The sequence below is a fragment of the Panulirus ornatus genome, chromosome 43 (genome assembly GCF_036320965.1).
Source record: "Panulirus ornatus isolate Po-2019 chromosome 43, ASM3632096v1, whole genome shotgun sequence".
NCBI classification, from domain to species: Eukaryota; Metazoa; Arthropoda; class Malacostraca; order Decapoda; family Palinuridae; genus Panulirus; species Panulirus ornatus.
Genome location: NC_092266.1, coordinates 12,637,179 through 12,651,297, shown reverse-complemented (window position 1 = coordinate 12,651,297; position 14,119 = coordinate 12,637,179). Strand labels below are relative to the sequence as shown.

The 14,119-nt window shown below is 39.1% G+C and overlaps 1 protein-coding gene across 1 annotated transcript in view; it reads left to right on the top strand.

The window, feature by feature from the left end:
* Positions 1 to 1,726: 1,726 nt before the first annotated feature.
* LOC139762323 (coiled-coil domain-containing protein 174) overlaps positions 1,727 to 14,119 on the top strand; it is a 33,453-nt gene continuing 21,060 nt past the window's right edge. Inside the window, exons 1-4 of the mRNA XM_071686971.1 lie at positions 1,727 to 1,823; positions 9,411 to 9,497; positions 10,845 to 11,050; positions 13,616 to 13,718. Of these exons, the coding sequence (XP_071543072.1) occupies positions 9,486 to 9,497; positions 10,845 to 11,050; positions 13,616 to 13,718 (321 nt within the window). The 5' untranslated portion in view covers positions 1,727 to 1,823; positions 9,411 to 9,485. The remainder of the gene's footprint in view (positions 1,824 to 9,410; positions 9,498 to 10,844; positions 11,051 to 13,615; positions 13,719 to 14,119) is intronic.

Genomic DNA, 14,119 nt, shown 5'->3' with positions numbered 1-14,119 from the left:
TCTGAGCTGATAGTCCTCACAGTATGGCAATTGTAGATAAGCTTATCCAGAAGATATGTCATTGGAGGATGTAGCTAGGGAACACAAAAAGTGTCAGAAATCATTAAAGGTGGAGGAACTATTTAACACCATCAGTGAATTTAACGAATTTAGGGTAATGGATTTTATCACTACAGGGCAGCACAATTTAGAAGTATGAAGTAGAGCCAGACAAGGAATGGTATTTAGGCTGAAGATAACCACAGAGTTGAAAAATCGTAGTGGAACGGTATATGGATGCTGACAGGCAGAATGAATTACAGGGTAAGATTGTCAGAGACAATCCTCGTTGAAGTGTGTTACAGTGGATAGATTCAAGACTTTTGTGAAACGATGAAAAAGCAGATTTTAGATAAACCATTTTAGGAGATAACACAATGATGAGCCTCTATACAAATGAGAGAAGCTGTGTAGGGAAAGGTTATCAGGCGCAAGACCGTAATAATTCTTGGAGTTGTACATCCTCCACACAAGGAAGAAATAAAAGCTGAAGTGTGAGATACGACAGAACTGGCATTTGCAAATCAAAAGAATGGGGTCATACTGCTACGTTACTAGGAAAAGGCCACTAAGGTTTATATTTGGCATGGGAGGGTGTCGTGAACAGGTTCCGGGACAGTCATATAAACTTTCCAGGAGGCAAATAACGAGAGGAATCGGATCAGGCCGGTGAGGGGAACATCACAGAGAGGACAAAAGAACTGACCAGTGTTAAGTGCCATAAAGTGAGGGTTCTGTATACTAATACAGGCAGACTGATGGCAAGGAACTATAATTCAAATATGTCAGAATAGCTACCTCGATATTTTTGAAGTAGTGGAGACTAAACTTAAGCTACATAGTCTCCCTTAATCTTATTTCAGTTACTGAGAAACATACTATGAGAACAGATGCTCTTGGAGTCAGGGAGACCTGAAGCAAGAAAACTTCCAATATCAGCACGTGATGGAGCATATGAAATCTAGAGGGAACGACGTAATCAAATTTGAAGCACCTTTAGGATGAATCAACGAGGTCAAGATTTTGGAATCACTCAATGGGTGTCGATATTTTTAAGTGATTGAATCTTGTATAATATGTCATCATCATTGAGGAATAACGGCTCAAGGAGCTTGGAAATATAGCAGATTCAGCAATTTAACCAAATTTTATTTCGTTGAAAGGGCCGAGTTTGGGCCACTTAACGAGATTTCTACAATGAAATGTTTTACAGTTTACGGTAATAGTTGTTAGGGTGGTGTACAGCAAGAATCTATGAAGTTGTCACAGACAAAAGGGGCGTATCCTTTTTGAAGTGTGTTATATAATAAATTCACCCCGTTTTGGAAGGTGGTTTTCTACCTATTGTGTCCATTTTGAGGTGTCATGTTTAGAAAAGTCTACAATAAGATGCGATGAGATTCACATTACCGGTAGCTAGGGAAACCTGCTATATGAATAAATGGACAACGGGAATTTTCCTACAGTATACGGGTACAAGGAGGAAGTATTTGATCATGGACTGAATGCTAAAAGCCAGACAGTGTACATTTACACTGAAAATCACTTCCAAGATATGCATCGGTACTCATACCATTTTTTTTTATATTTTTTTCAGTCAATTTGGTTAGGGCGAGAAGAGGCAATAAACTATGCTTTGATTGATGAAATTCTCATATCCCACTGATGGGATTTTTGGTACAGAATTCGAATCCGGATTACTCATTTGAGAACGACATTTGTTTACGTTTACGCAGAATTCCACAACTGCAGGTTTCCAGTGACTTTCCACTTTCCAGGAAATAGTAAGGTTTTAGAAGTCTTATGATTATCAGTAATTAAGTAATGATCAACTGGATGAGTGGTTCAAATCCGTTAGGAATTCAAAGACCATACATAGCATAGAGTACCACACACTCAGTATTTTGATACCTCGTACCTTCGGGTTGATTGCATAGCCACACTCATTTCTGTTTTTAGTTATCTTTTCCCATATATATATATATATATATATATATATATATATATATATATATATATATATATAATATATATAATATATATAATTTATTATTTTGCTTTGTCGCTGTCTCCCGCGTTAGCGAGGTAGCGCAAGGAAACAGATGATAGAATGGCCCAACCCACCCACATACACATGTTCATACATATACGTCCACACACGCAAAAATGTATACCTGTACATCTCAACGTATACACACACACACACACACATATATATATATATATATATATATATATATATATATATATATATATATATATATATATATATATATACACAGACATATACATATATAAAAGTACATAAGGCATACTGTCTGCCTTTATTCATTCCCATCGCCACCCCGCCACACATGGAATAACCACCCCCTCCCCCCTCATGTGTGCGAGGTAGCGCTAGGAAAAGACAACAAAGGCCCCATTCGTTCACACTCAGTCTCTAGCTGTCATGTAATAATGCACCAAAACCACAGCTCCCTTTCCACATCCAGGCCCCACAGAACTTTCCATGGTTTACCCCAGACGCTTCACATGCCCTGGTTCAATCCATTGACAGCACGTCGACCCCGGTATACCACATCGTTCCAATTCACTCTATTCCTTACACGCCTTTCACCCTCCAGCATGTTCAGGCCCCGATCACTCAAAATCTTTTTCACTCCATCTCTCCACCTCCAATTTGGTCTCCCACTTCTCCTCATTGCCTCCACCTCTGACACATATATCATCTTTGTCAATCTTTCCTCTCATTCTCTCCATGTGACCAAACCATTTCAAAACACTCTCTACTGCTGTCTCAACCACACTCTTTTTATTAGCACACATCTCTCTTACCCTATTATTACTTAATTGATCAAACCACCTCATACCACATATTGTCCTCAAACATCTCATTTCCAGCACATCCACCCTCCTGCGCACAACTCTATCCATAGCCCACGCCTTGCAACCATACAACATTGTTGGAACCACTATTCCTTACTCTTAACTTTCTTCTTTCACACACTTTACCAAACTCAGTCACCAGCTTCTGCAGTTTCTCACATGAATCAGCTACCAGCGCTGTATCATCAGCGAACAACAACTGACTCACTTCCCAAGCTCTCTCATCCACCACAGACTGCATACTTGCCCCTCTTTCCAAAACTCTTGCATTCACCTCCCTAACAACCCCATCCATAAACAAATTAAACAACCATAGAGACATCACACACTCCTGCCGCAAACCTACATTCACTGAGAACCAATCACTTTCCTCTCTTCCTACACGTACACAAGCCTTACATCTTCGATAAAAGCTTTTCACTGCTTCTAACAACCTGCCTCCCACACCATATATTCTTAGTACCTTCCACAGAGCATCTCTATCAACTCTCATATGCTTTCTCCAGATCCGTAAAAGCTACATACAAATCCATTTGCTCTTCTAAGTATTTCTCACATACATTCTTCAAAGCAGACACCTGATCCACACACCCTCTACCACTTCTGAAACTTCACTGCTCTTCCCCAATCTGATGCTCTGTACATGCCTTCACCCTCTCAATCAGTACCCTCCCATATGATTTACCAGGAATACTCAACAAACTTTTTATTTTTTTATTATACTTTGTCGCTGTCTCCCGCGTTTGCGAGGTAGCGCAAGGAAACAGACGAAAGAAATGGCCCAACCCCCCCCATACACATGTATATACATACGTCCACACACGCAAATATACATACCTACACAGCTTTCCATGGTTTACCCCAGACGCTTCACATGCCTTGATTCAATCCACTGACAGCACGTCAACCCCGGTATACCACATCGCTCCAATTCACTCTATTCCTTGCCCTCCTTTCACCCTCCTGCATGTTCAGGCCCTGATCACACAAAATCTTTTTCACTCCATCTTTCCACCTCCAATTTGGTCTCCCTCTTCTCCTCGTTCCCTCCACCTCCGACACATATATCCTCTTGGTCAATCTTTCCTCACTCATTCTCTCCATGTGCCCAAACCACTTCAAAACACCCTCTTCTGCTCTCTCAACCACGCTCTTTTTATTTCCACACATCTCTCTTACCCTTACGTTACTCACTCGATCAAACCACCTCACACCACACATTGTCCTCAAACATCTCATTTCCAGCACATCCATCCTCCTGCGCACAACTCTATCCATAGCCCACGCCTCGCAACCATACAACATTGTTGGAACCACTATTCCTTCAAACATACCCATTTTTGCTTTCCAAGATAATGTTCTCAACTTCCACACATTCTTCAAGGCCCCCAGGATTTTCGCCCCCTCCCCCACCCTATGATCCACTTCCGCGTCCATGGTTCCATCCGCTGCCAGATCCACTCCCAGATATCTAAAACACTTCACTTCCTCCAGTTTTTCTCCATTCAAACTCACCTCCCAATTGACTTGACCCTCAACCCTACTGTACCTAATAACCTTGCTCTTATTCACATTTACTCTTAACTTTCTTCTTCCACACACTTTTCCAAACTCAGTCACCAGCTTCTGCAGTTTCTCACATGAATCAGCCACCAGCGCTGTATCATCAGCGAACAACAACTGACTCACTTCCCAAGCTCTCTCATCCCCAACAGACTTCATACTTGCCCCTCTTTCCAAAACTCTTGCATTTACCTCCCTAACAACCCCATCCATAAACAAATTAAACAACCATGGAGACATCACACACCCCTGCCGCAAACCTACATTCACTGAGAACCAATCACTTTCCTCTCTTCCTACACGTACACATGCCTTACATCCTCGATAAAAACTTTTCACTGCTTCTAACAACTTTCCTCCCACACCATATATTCTTAATACCTTCCATAGAGCATCTCTATCAACTCTATCATATGCCTTCTCCAGATCCATAAATGCTACATACAAATCGATTTGCTTTTCTAAGTATTTCTCACATACATTCTTCAAAGCAAACACCTGATCCACACATCCTCTACCACTTCTGAAACCACACTGCTCTTCCCCAATCTGATGCTCTGTACATGCCTTCACCCTCTCAATCAATACCCTCCCATATAATTTACCAGGAATACTCAACAAACTTATACCTCTGTAATTTGAGCACTCACTCTTATCCCCTTTGCCTTTGTACAATGGCACTATGCACGCATTCCGCCAATCCTCAGGCACCTCACCATGAGTCATACATACATTAAATAACCTTACCAACCAGTCAACAATACAGTCACCCCCTTTTTTAATAAATTCCACTGCAATACCATCCAAACCTGCTGCCTTGCCGGCTTTCATCTTCCGCAAAGCTTTCACTACCTCTTCTCTGTTTACCAAATCATTTTCCCTAACCCTCTCACTTTGCACACCACCTCGACCAAAACACCCTATATCTGCCACTCTATCATCAAACACATTCAACAAACCTTCAAAATACTCACTCCATCTCCTTCTCACATCACCACTACTTGTTATCACCTCCCCATTTGCGCCCTTCACTGAAGTTCCCATTTGCTCCATTGTCTTACGCACTTTATTTACCTCCTTCCAGAACATCTTTTTATTCTCCCTAAAATTTAATGATACTGTCTCACCCCAACTCTCTTTTGCCCTTTTTTTCGCCTCTTGCACCTTTCTCTTGACCTCCTGTCTCTTTCTTTTATACATCTCCCACTCAATTGCATTTTTTCCCTGCAAAAATCGTCCAAATGCCTCTCTCTTCTCTTTCACTAATACTCTTACTTCTTCATCCCACCACTCACTACCCTTTCTAATCAACCCACCTCCCACTCTTCTGATGCCACAAGCATCTTTTGCGCAATCCATCACTGATTCCCTAAATACATCCCATTCCTCCCCCACTCCCCTTACTTCCATTGTTCTCACCTTTTTCCATATATATATATATATATATATATATATATATATATATATATATATATATATATGTATATATATATATATGTATATATATATGTTTTTTTTCATACTATTCGCTATTTCCCGCGATAGCGAGGTAGCGTTAAGAACAGAGGACTGGGCCTTTGAGGGAATATCCTCACCTGGCCCTCTTCTCTGTTCCTTCTTTTGGGAAAAAAAAAATATATATATATATATATATATATATATATATATATATATATATATATATATATATATATATTTTTTTTTTTTTTTCATACTATTCGCTATTTCCCGTGATAGCGAGGTAGCGTTAAGAACAGAGGACTGGGCCTTTGAGGGAATATCCTCACCTGGACCTCTTCTCTGTTCCTTCTTTTGGAAAATATATATATATATATATATATATATATATATATATATATATATATATATATATATATATATTTTTTTTTTTTTTTTATACTTTGTCGCTGTCTCCCGCGTTTGCGAGGTAGCGCAAGGAAACAGACGAAAGAAATGGCCCAACCCCCCCCCATACACATGTACATACACACGTCCACACACGCAAATATACATACCTACACAGCTTTCCATGGTTTACCCCGGACGCTTCACATGCCTTGATTCAATCCACTGACAGCACGTCAACCCCTGTATACCACATCGCTCCAATTCACTCTATTTCTTGCCCTCCTTTCACCCTCCTGCATGTTCAGGCCCCGATCACACAAAATCCTTTTCACTCCATCTTTCCACCTCCAATTTGGTCTCCCTCTTCTCCTCGTTCCCTCCACCTCCGACACATATATCCTCTTGGTCAATCTTTCCTCACTCATTCTCTCCATGTGACCAAACCATTTCAAAACACCCTCTTCTGCTCTCTCAACCACGCTCTTTTTATTTCCACACATCTCTCTTACCCTTACGTTACTTACTCGATCAAACCACCTCACACCACACATTGTCCTCAAACATCTCATTTCCAGCACATCCATCCTCCTGCGCACAACTCTATCCATAGCCCACGCCTCGCAACCATACAACATTGTTGGAACCACTATTCCTTCAAACATACCCATTTTTGCTTTCCGAGATAATGTTCTCGACTTCCACACATTTTTCAAGGCTCCCAAAATTTTCGCCCCCTCCCCCACCCTATGATCCACTTCCGCTTCCATGGTTCCATCCGCTGCCAGATCCACTCCCAGATATCTAAAACACTTCACTTCCTCCAGTTTTTCTCCATTCAAACTCACCTCCCAATTGACTTGACCCTCAACCCTACCTTGCTCTTTTTCACATTTACTCTTAACTTTCTTCTTCCACACACTTTACCAAACTCCGTCACCAGCTTCTGCAGTTTCTCACATGAATCCGCCACCAGCGCTGTATCATCAGCGAACAACAACTGACTCACTTCCCAAGCTCTCTCATCCCCAACAGACTTCATACTTGCCCCTCTTTCCAAAACTCTTGCATTTACCTCCCTAACAACCCCATCCATAAACAAATTAAACAACCATGGAGACATCACACACCCCTGCCGCAAACCTACATTCACTGAGAACCAATCACTTTCCTCTCTTCCTACACTTACACATGCCTTACATCCTCGATAAAAACTTTTCACTGCCAGAGCATCTCTATCAACTCTAAGTATTTCTCACATACATTCTTCAAAGCAAACACCTGATCCACACATCCTCTACCACTTCTGAAACCACACTGCTCTTCCCCAATCTGATGCTCTGTACATGCCTTCACCCTCTCAATCAATACCCTCCCATATAATTTACCAGGAATACTCAACAAACTTATACCTCTGTAATTTGAGCACTCACTCTTATCCCCTTTGCCTTTGTACAATGGCACTATGCACGCATTCCGCCAATCCTCAGGCACCTCACCATGAGTCATACATACATTAAATAACCTTACCAACCAGTCAACAATACAGTCACCCCCTTTTTTAATAAATTCCACTGCAATACCATCCAAACCTGCTGCCTTGCCGGCTTTCATCTTCTGCAAAGCTTTTACTACCTCTTCTCTGTTTACCAAATCATTTTCCCTAACCCTCTCACTTTGCACACCACCTCGACCCAAACACCCTATATCTGCCACTCTGTCATCAGACACATTCAACAAACCTTCAAAATACTCATTCCATCTCCTTCTCACATCACCACTACTTGTTATCACCTCCCCATTTACGCCCTTCACTGAAGTTCCCATTTGCTCCCTTGTCTTACGCACCCTATTTACCTCTTTCCAGAACATCTTTTTATTCTCCCTAAAATTTACTGATAGTCTCTCACACCAACTCTCATATATATATATATATATATATATATATATATATATATATATTTTTTTTTTTTATATATATGTGTGTGTGTGTGTGTGTGTGTGTGTGTGTGTGTGTGTGTGTGTGTGTAGGAGTGGATGGGTCTTTCTTTGTCTGTTTCCTGGTGCTACTTCACTAACATAGGAAACGATGATCAAATATAAAGATGAAATTCTCTTTATATATTTATTTACTTATTTATTTATTTATTTAATTATTTACTGAGTATGTTATTACAGGGTGATAAAGGCTTAGTAATTCTGTGATGGGGTCAACATATTGAAGTGTGGGAATCCCTTCTTTAATGTTTTAAGTATATATGATAGTGGTCATTTTGCCAATATAGTGGCAATGATGGGTAAGAAAGTATAATGCTAATTTTTTTTTCCAATATATTTTAGAGAAGCTTTTAGACAACACTTAACCCAAAGGCCATGGTAGTAGTTTGACCGCTTGCAATAATTTCCTAAATGACTTCATGGAGAGTTGATGTTTACTGAATTAAGATTTGACAAAATTTCTTTTATTTAGTAACGTTAGAGTGATTAACCTTGTATAAGAATTATGAACTCTAAAGTATAGGAATACTTTCAGTGATAGAAATGTGAGAATGCATAACCATCTTGAAATCACGCAGACTTTGAGATTGCTGGTAAATCATGTTCCTCTTAAATGCCATTACATTCTTGTTGAGTGAATTATAATCTAATAATTCCACTTAGAAAGATCTAATAATTTGTATTTTTCAGTCTTTGATTTCAGTGTTCTAGCTGGTTTTATAAAAGAAGAGTTCAGTTCTTTTTCATGAATGTTGTGTCTGAATAACATAACTTTCAGAACTTTGGTTATTAGCAAAGAAATTTGTAAAATGTTAATGGCTAACAAGCGTTGCTAATATCCGTGTTATTGATAGTGGATCTACTCTTGTTCTGCTTGGTCAGCTTTTTTTTATCATTTCTTTAGAGAATTTACTATACTTACACATATATCCCTGGTATATATGTTATTGCCTCATTTTGTTTTTAAATAAAAGGAAGCCCAAGCAAGTTTTGGGGTAAACCCTAGATTTTTGTCTGTGGATACATTCAAGCCTGTTAGAGTTTAGAAGTCACCAAAATATGTTTAATGTAAATTTCAGGTAAACTGCATAACAACAAAAATAAGAAGGATGTGTTGTGGCCCCATAGCAGTTATATGATCAAGAGAGTGTAACATGGAGTCTGGGGTAAGTATGATCTTCGATGCTGATATGTGAAATTTTCATATGCATTGTAGGAATGCTCTAATACTGTCTATTATATTCTTTTCTTTCACATCAAGTATTCAACTAATGTACTATACACAAATTGACTTCATCTTAGCTGGTGAGGAGAGCATTGCTTTTAAGCACTTTTTTCAGACATTAATCATGACACATTATGTGTGTAGAAAATCACTTGTCTATGCTTCTTAAGTCTGTAAAATCATAGAATTTGTAATCCACTGCATTTAAGAGTACCACTGGCCTGGATCATGAGTTTAGAGTAAATGATTTTGTTAAATGTGCATTAAATGTTGTACATGCTAAGTATACATTACATATGTTACAAACATTCAAGAAATGGGGCCCCCATTAGTGTAGAGCTCCTTACCTGTACAGTTCTTTACGAATGATTAATTACAAAGAAATGATTACACTTACCATCTTGGTTTGTTTTTAAGGTTTCAGCCTTACTCTTAAATCCATTGAGATATTCAGAATTATGTATATTTTTTTAAAGATATTGATGTATTACTAACTTCTTCAAGTTTAATAATAATTTAATGTGGATAAGAGGAGGAGGGTTCCATTCATACATATTAGGGAGGGCAGTCGTGGCAAATACTATTTGCCATGACAAGTTTTTTGGATTTAGTAAAACTGTTTATTGCCTTATACTGTGATTGAAGATATATTTATTTATTGTACTTTGTCACTGTCTCCTGCGTTTGTGAGGTAGCGCAAGAAAACAGATGAAAGAACGGCCTAACCCACCCACATACACATGTATATACATACACGTCCACACACGCACATCTACATGCCTCTACATATCAACCTATACATATATATACACACACAGACATATACATATATACACATGCACGTAATTCATACTGTCTGCCCTTATTCATTCCCGTTGCCACCCCGACACACATGAAATGACAACCCTCTCCCCCCCCCCACGTGTGTTTGGATTGGGGAGCCTGGAGTCTTAACCCCCCCCACACACACACACACACACACACACACACACACACACACACACACACACACACACACACACACACTACCCCACCCCACCCACCCACCCCACCCACACATGCACACATCCTTGGAGAGTCTCATAGGGTGAAAGAAGTTAGATTTGTTCTTCATTTATGTACATACATTCTGTTCATCCATTGTGAAGTAATGCAAATAAATGCCTTGTTTTATTTTTCAACTCTGCCATTGTTGGATTATGCATTTATGCTTTGTTTTCAACACCTCTCAGTGTCTTTTTCATTTACTAATTGAATATATTTTACTACTTAAGTTAATGTTCTCCAGCTTGTTGGCTTGCGTGCTGAGCTCCATAAGAAACGTGCAGAGGCATGTAAGTATGGAGCTGGACAGAAAGGACTACTTAAGAGGGATCTAGAAAAGCAAAGCAAGAAAACAACATCTTTTCACACTTCTAATGCAGGTGTTAGTGCCAGAGCTGAGAGAGATAGAGAGCAATTGGAAGAAGAGAAAGTAACACAGGAAAAAGCAAGGTACAGTGTAATTTACAGTAATATCAGAGGAGGATAGAGTTGACTAACTATGAATCTCTTATATCACAAATTTCCAATATCTCTCAGTACATATGCAAATGTTAGTAACTGGTATCTATACAGTATTATCTATCATATGTTGACTTACTCTCATTGCTTGTTGGAAGTTTTTAGTTGAATCAGAATTTGATAAAGCTCTTTCTAAATGTAAGACTCATGCAAAACTTCAACCAGAGCAGTTAGATACCATACTTTATGTATGGTTCACAGTGAAACAATCTGAAGGTTAATAAGTTTCAGGTCTAATGCTGATTGATTTATACGGTTATGTTTTTCACCTTTACTATTATTTAGAGAAATGCAGTACTTTAGAACTTTGATATGGTGTCAGAAATGTTTTCCAGTAAGCTAATTTTGGGAATCACTTTAACAACTTGCATTTATTTTTTCATACAGTCTAGGCAGTGTTATATGGATGCTAATTATAGGCGTTTAGCAAAAAAGTAAAGGTGGATGTGTTGGTAATGAAATATTACAGTATATGATAATGATAGCATTCCAGAAAAGTTTGGTAGTAAGAAGAGGATATACATGATAGCTGAAGATGGTGTGTTGAAATGGTTTGGACATATGGAGAGGAGGATTCAGAGGATATACATGTCAGAAGTGGAGGGAACAAGGAAAAGGGGAACCAAAGAAGAGATGGAAGTTTGTGTTTCACATTTTAGTATACTGCAGATTGGAAAGTTTTGTAATAATAGTAGTGCAAAATATGATTCATGATATGATGGGTTGGTTCAGTGATGTAAGAGGATGCCAGAAGTGAATGCAGTTAAAAGTATAGTGAAGGTTCTAGTGAGAACTTATATGGTTAGGAAAACCGGTTGTAATACAGTTCTTGGAAAACCCTTCCTTTAAAGTATTAATTCCGATGTCTTGTCAAGACTATCAAAAAATTTTATATCGTAGTTTATGTGGGAGAACTTTTGTTTGTTTATTCATGCTCCTTTAAACCATTACCAGCAGGGAACACTTCTGGAGGAAGAAGCTGGTACAATGCACCTTTCACAACCAGGCATCTCTGCTGGAGCCTGTGATGTCTGGAGAATTGTGCCTACCTTGGCCTGTTGAAGGAAAAAATGTTTGCATAAGATCAGCATCCATCATTTGACAAGCTTCTTTTTTTCTTTTACTCTGCTTTCCTTTTTCTCAGGTTTTTCTTTAAGCTCCTCCTCTGTCATGTGGGAATGTTCTCAGATGCTTATAGAAGTGTTTCCAAACTTCTTTCCATCTCTTTTTTTTCTTTTGAGAAATTATGTCTTGATTCCTGACAGTAACAGGCCAGCAGTCCATGAATTATATGAGTAGATAATTGCTTCACTTACCTCACTTGTGTGCCATTATGTCAGAGGCATGGATGGTCTAATGAATGATTGTAAGTCCACAGTAATGAGCACCGTATGCTTGGTGGTGGTCAGAGGAAGTGAATCCATATGGAAGCATCTCATTTTCAGAGGCAAAACAGTGTTTTAATTTTCCACAAAGTAAGTACTGTCTCAGATGCTCATAGGCATCTCCATATGGTAAAGATTTATTTTTCATCCTTCGAAATATACATTTTTATTCATTATTAGGTAAAGACAATATCCTAAAGAAGTATTTATTTATTTTGCTTTGTCGCTTTGCTTTGTCTTGCGTTTGCGAGGTAGCGCAAGGAAACAGACGAAAGAAATGGCCCGACCCACCCCCATACACATGTATGTACATACACGTCCACACACGCAAATATACATACCCATACATCTCAATGTACACATATATATACACACACAGACACATACATATATACACATGCACACAATTCACACTGCCTTTATTCATTCCCATCGCCACCTCGCCACACATGGAATAACATCCCCCTCCCCCCCTCATGTGTGCAAGGTATTGCTAGGAAAAGACAACAAAGGCCCCATTTGTTCACACTCAGTCTCTAGCTGTCATGTAATAATGCCCAAAACCACAGCTCCCTTTCCACATCCAGACTCCACAGAACTTTCCATGGTTTACCCCAGACGCTTCACATGCCCTGATTCAATCCATTGACAGCACGTCTACCCCGGTATACCACATCGATCCAATTCACTCTATTCCTTGCCCGCCTTTCACCCTCCTGCATGTTCAGGCCTCGATCACTCAAAATCTTTTTCACTCCATCTTTCCACCTCCAATTTGGTCTCCCACTTCTCGTTCCCTTCACCTCCGACACATATATCCTCTTGGTCAATCTTTCCTCACTCATTCCCTCCATGTGCCCAAACCATTTCAAAACACCCTCTTCTGCTCTCTCAACCACGCTCTTTTTATTTCCACACATCTCTCTTACCCTTACATTACTTACTCAATCAAACCACCTCACACCACATATTGTCCTGAAACATCTCATTTCCAGCACATCCACCCTCCTGCGCACAACTCTATCCATAGCCCACACCTCACAACCATACAACATTAGTATTTATATCCGGGTGTTACAGACTCTTAAGTTTTCTTTTCTTATATAACCAGATCAATATTGGAGAAAAAGGCTGCCATGTATGAGAGATTGCATGGTGGTATTGAAGCACTAGAAGATGATGCACTCAACCAGAGATATCTCATTGATTTTCAGGTAAGAAGTCTGTGACAATGACACTTATAAGAATCTTATTTTGATTTTTTGTGTTGTGTATGAAACAAGTACTTATTGTTTATGAACTGAACTGGTGATTACTAAATATCCTTTGAATACTCTATAAAGAATAGGTTCACTTTTTAATGCAATATCAGCCATGTAGCAGACTTAAGTTTAATTTGTGGCTCTGCAGAATCATGCATTTTTTTTTATTTCAGTGGTACCTGAAATTCATACATATCTGAAAGAAAAGAGAAGAAAAAATAGGGATAGAGGCTTGAGTATTGAAGGATACTGAGCCTAACCTGTTGATCAGATAATAAGGAACATCTCCATGTGTTTTGACAGGACCACAATATTTTTTCATGGCAATGTACATTTCTTTACTCCCTGGTGAA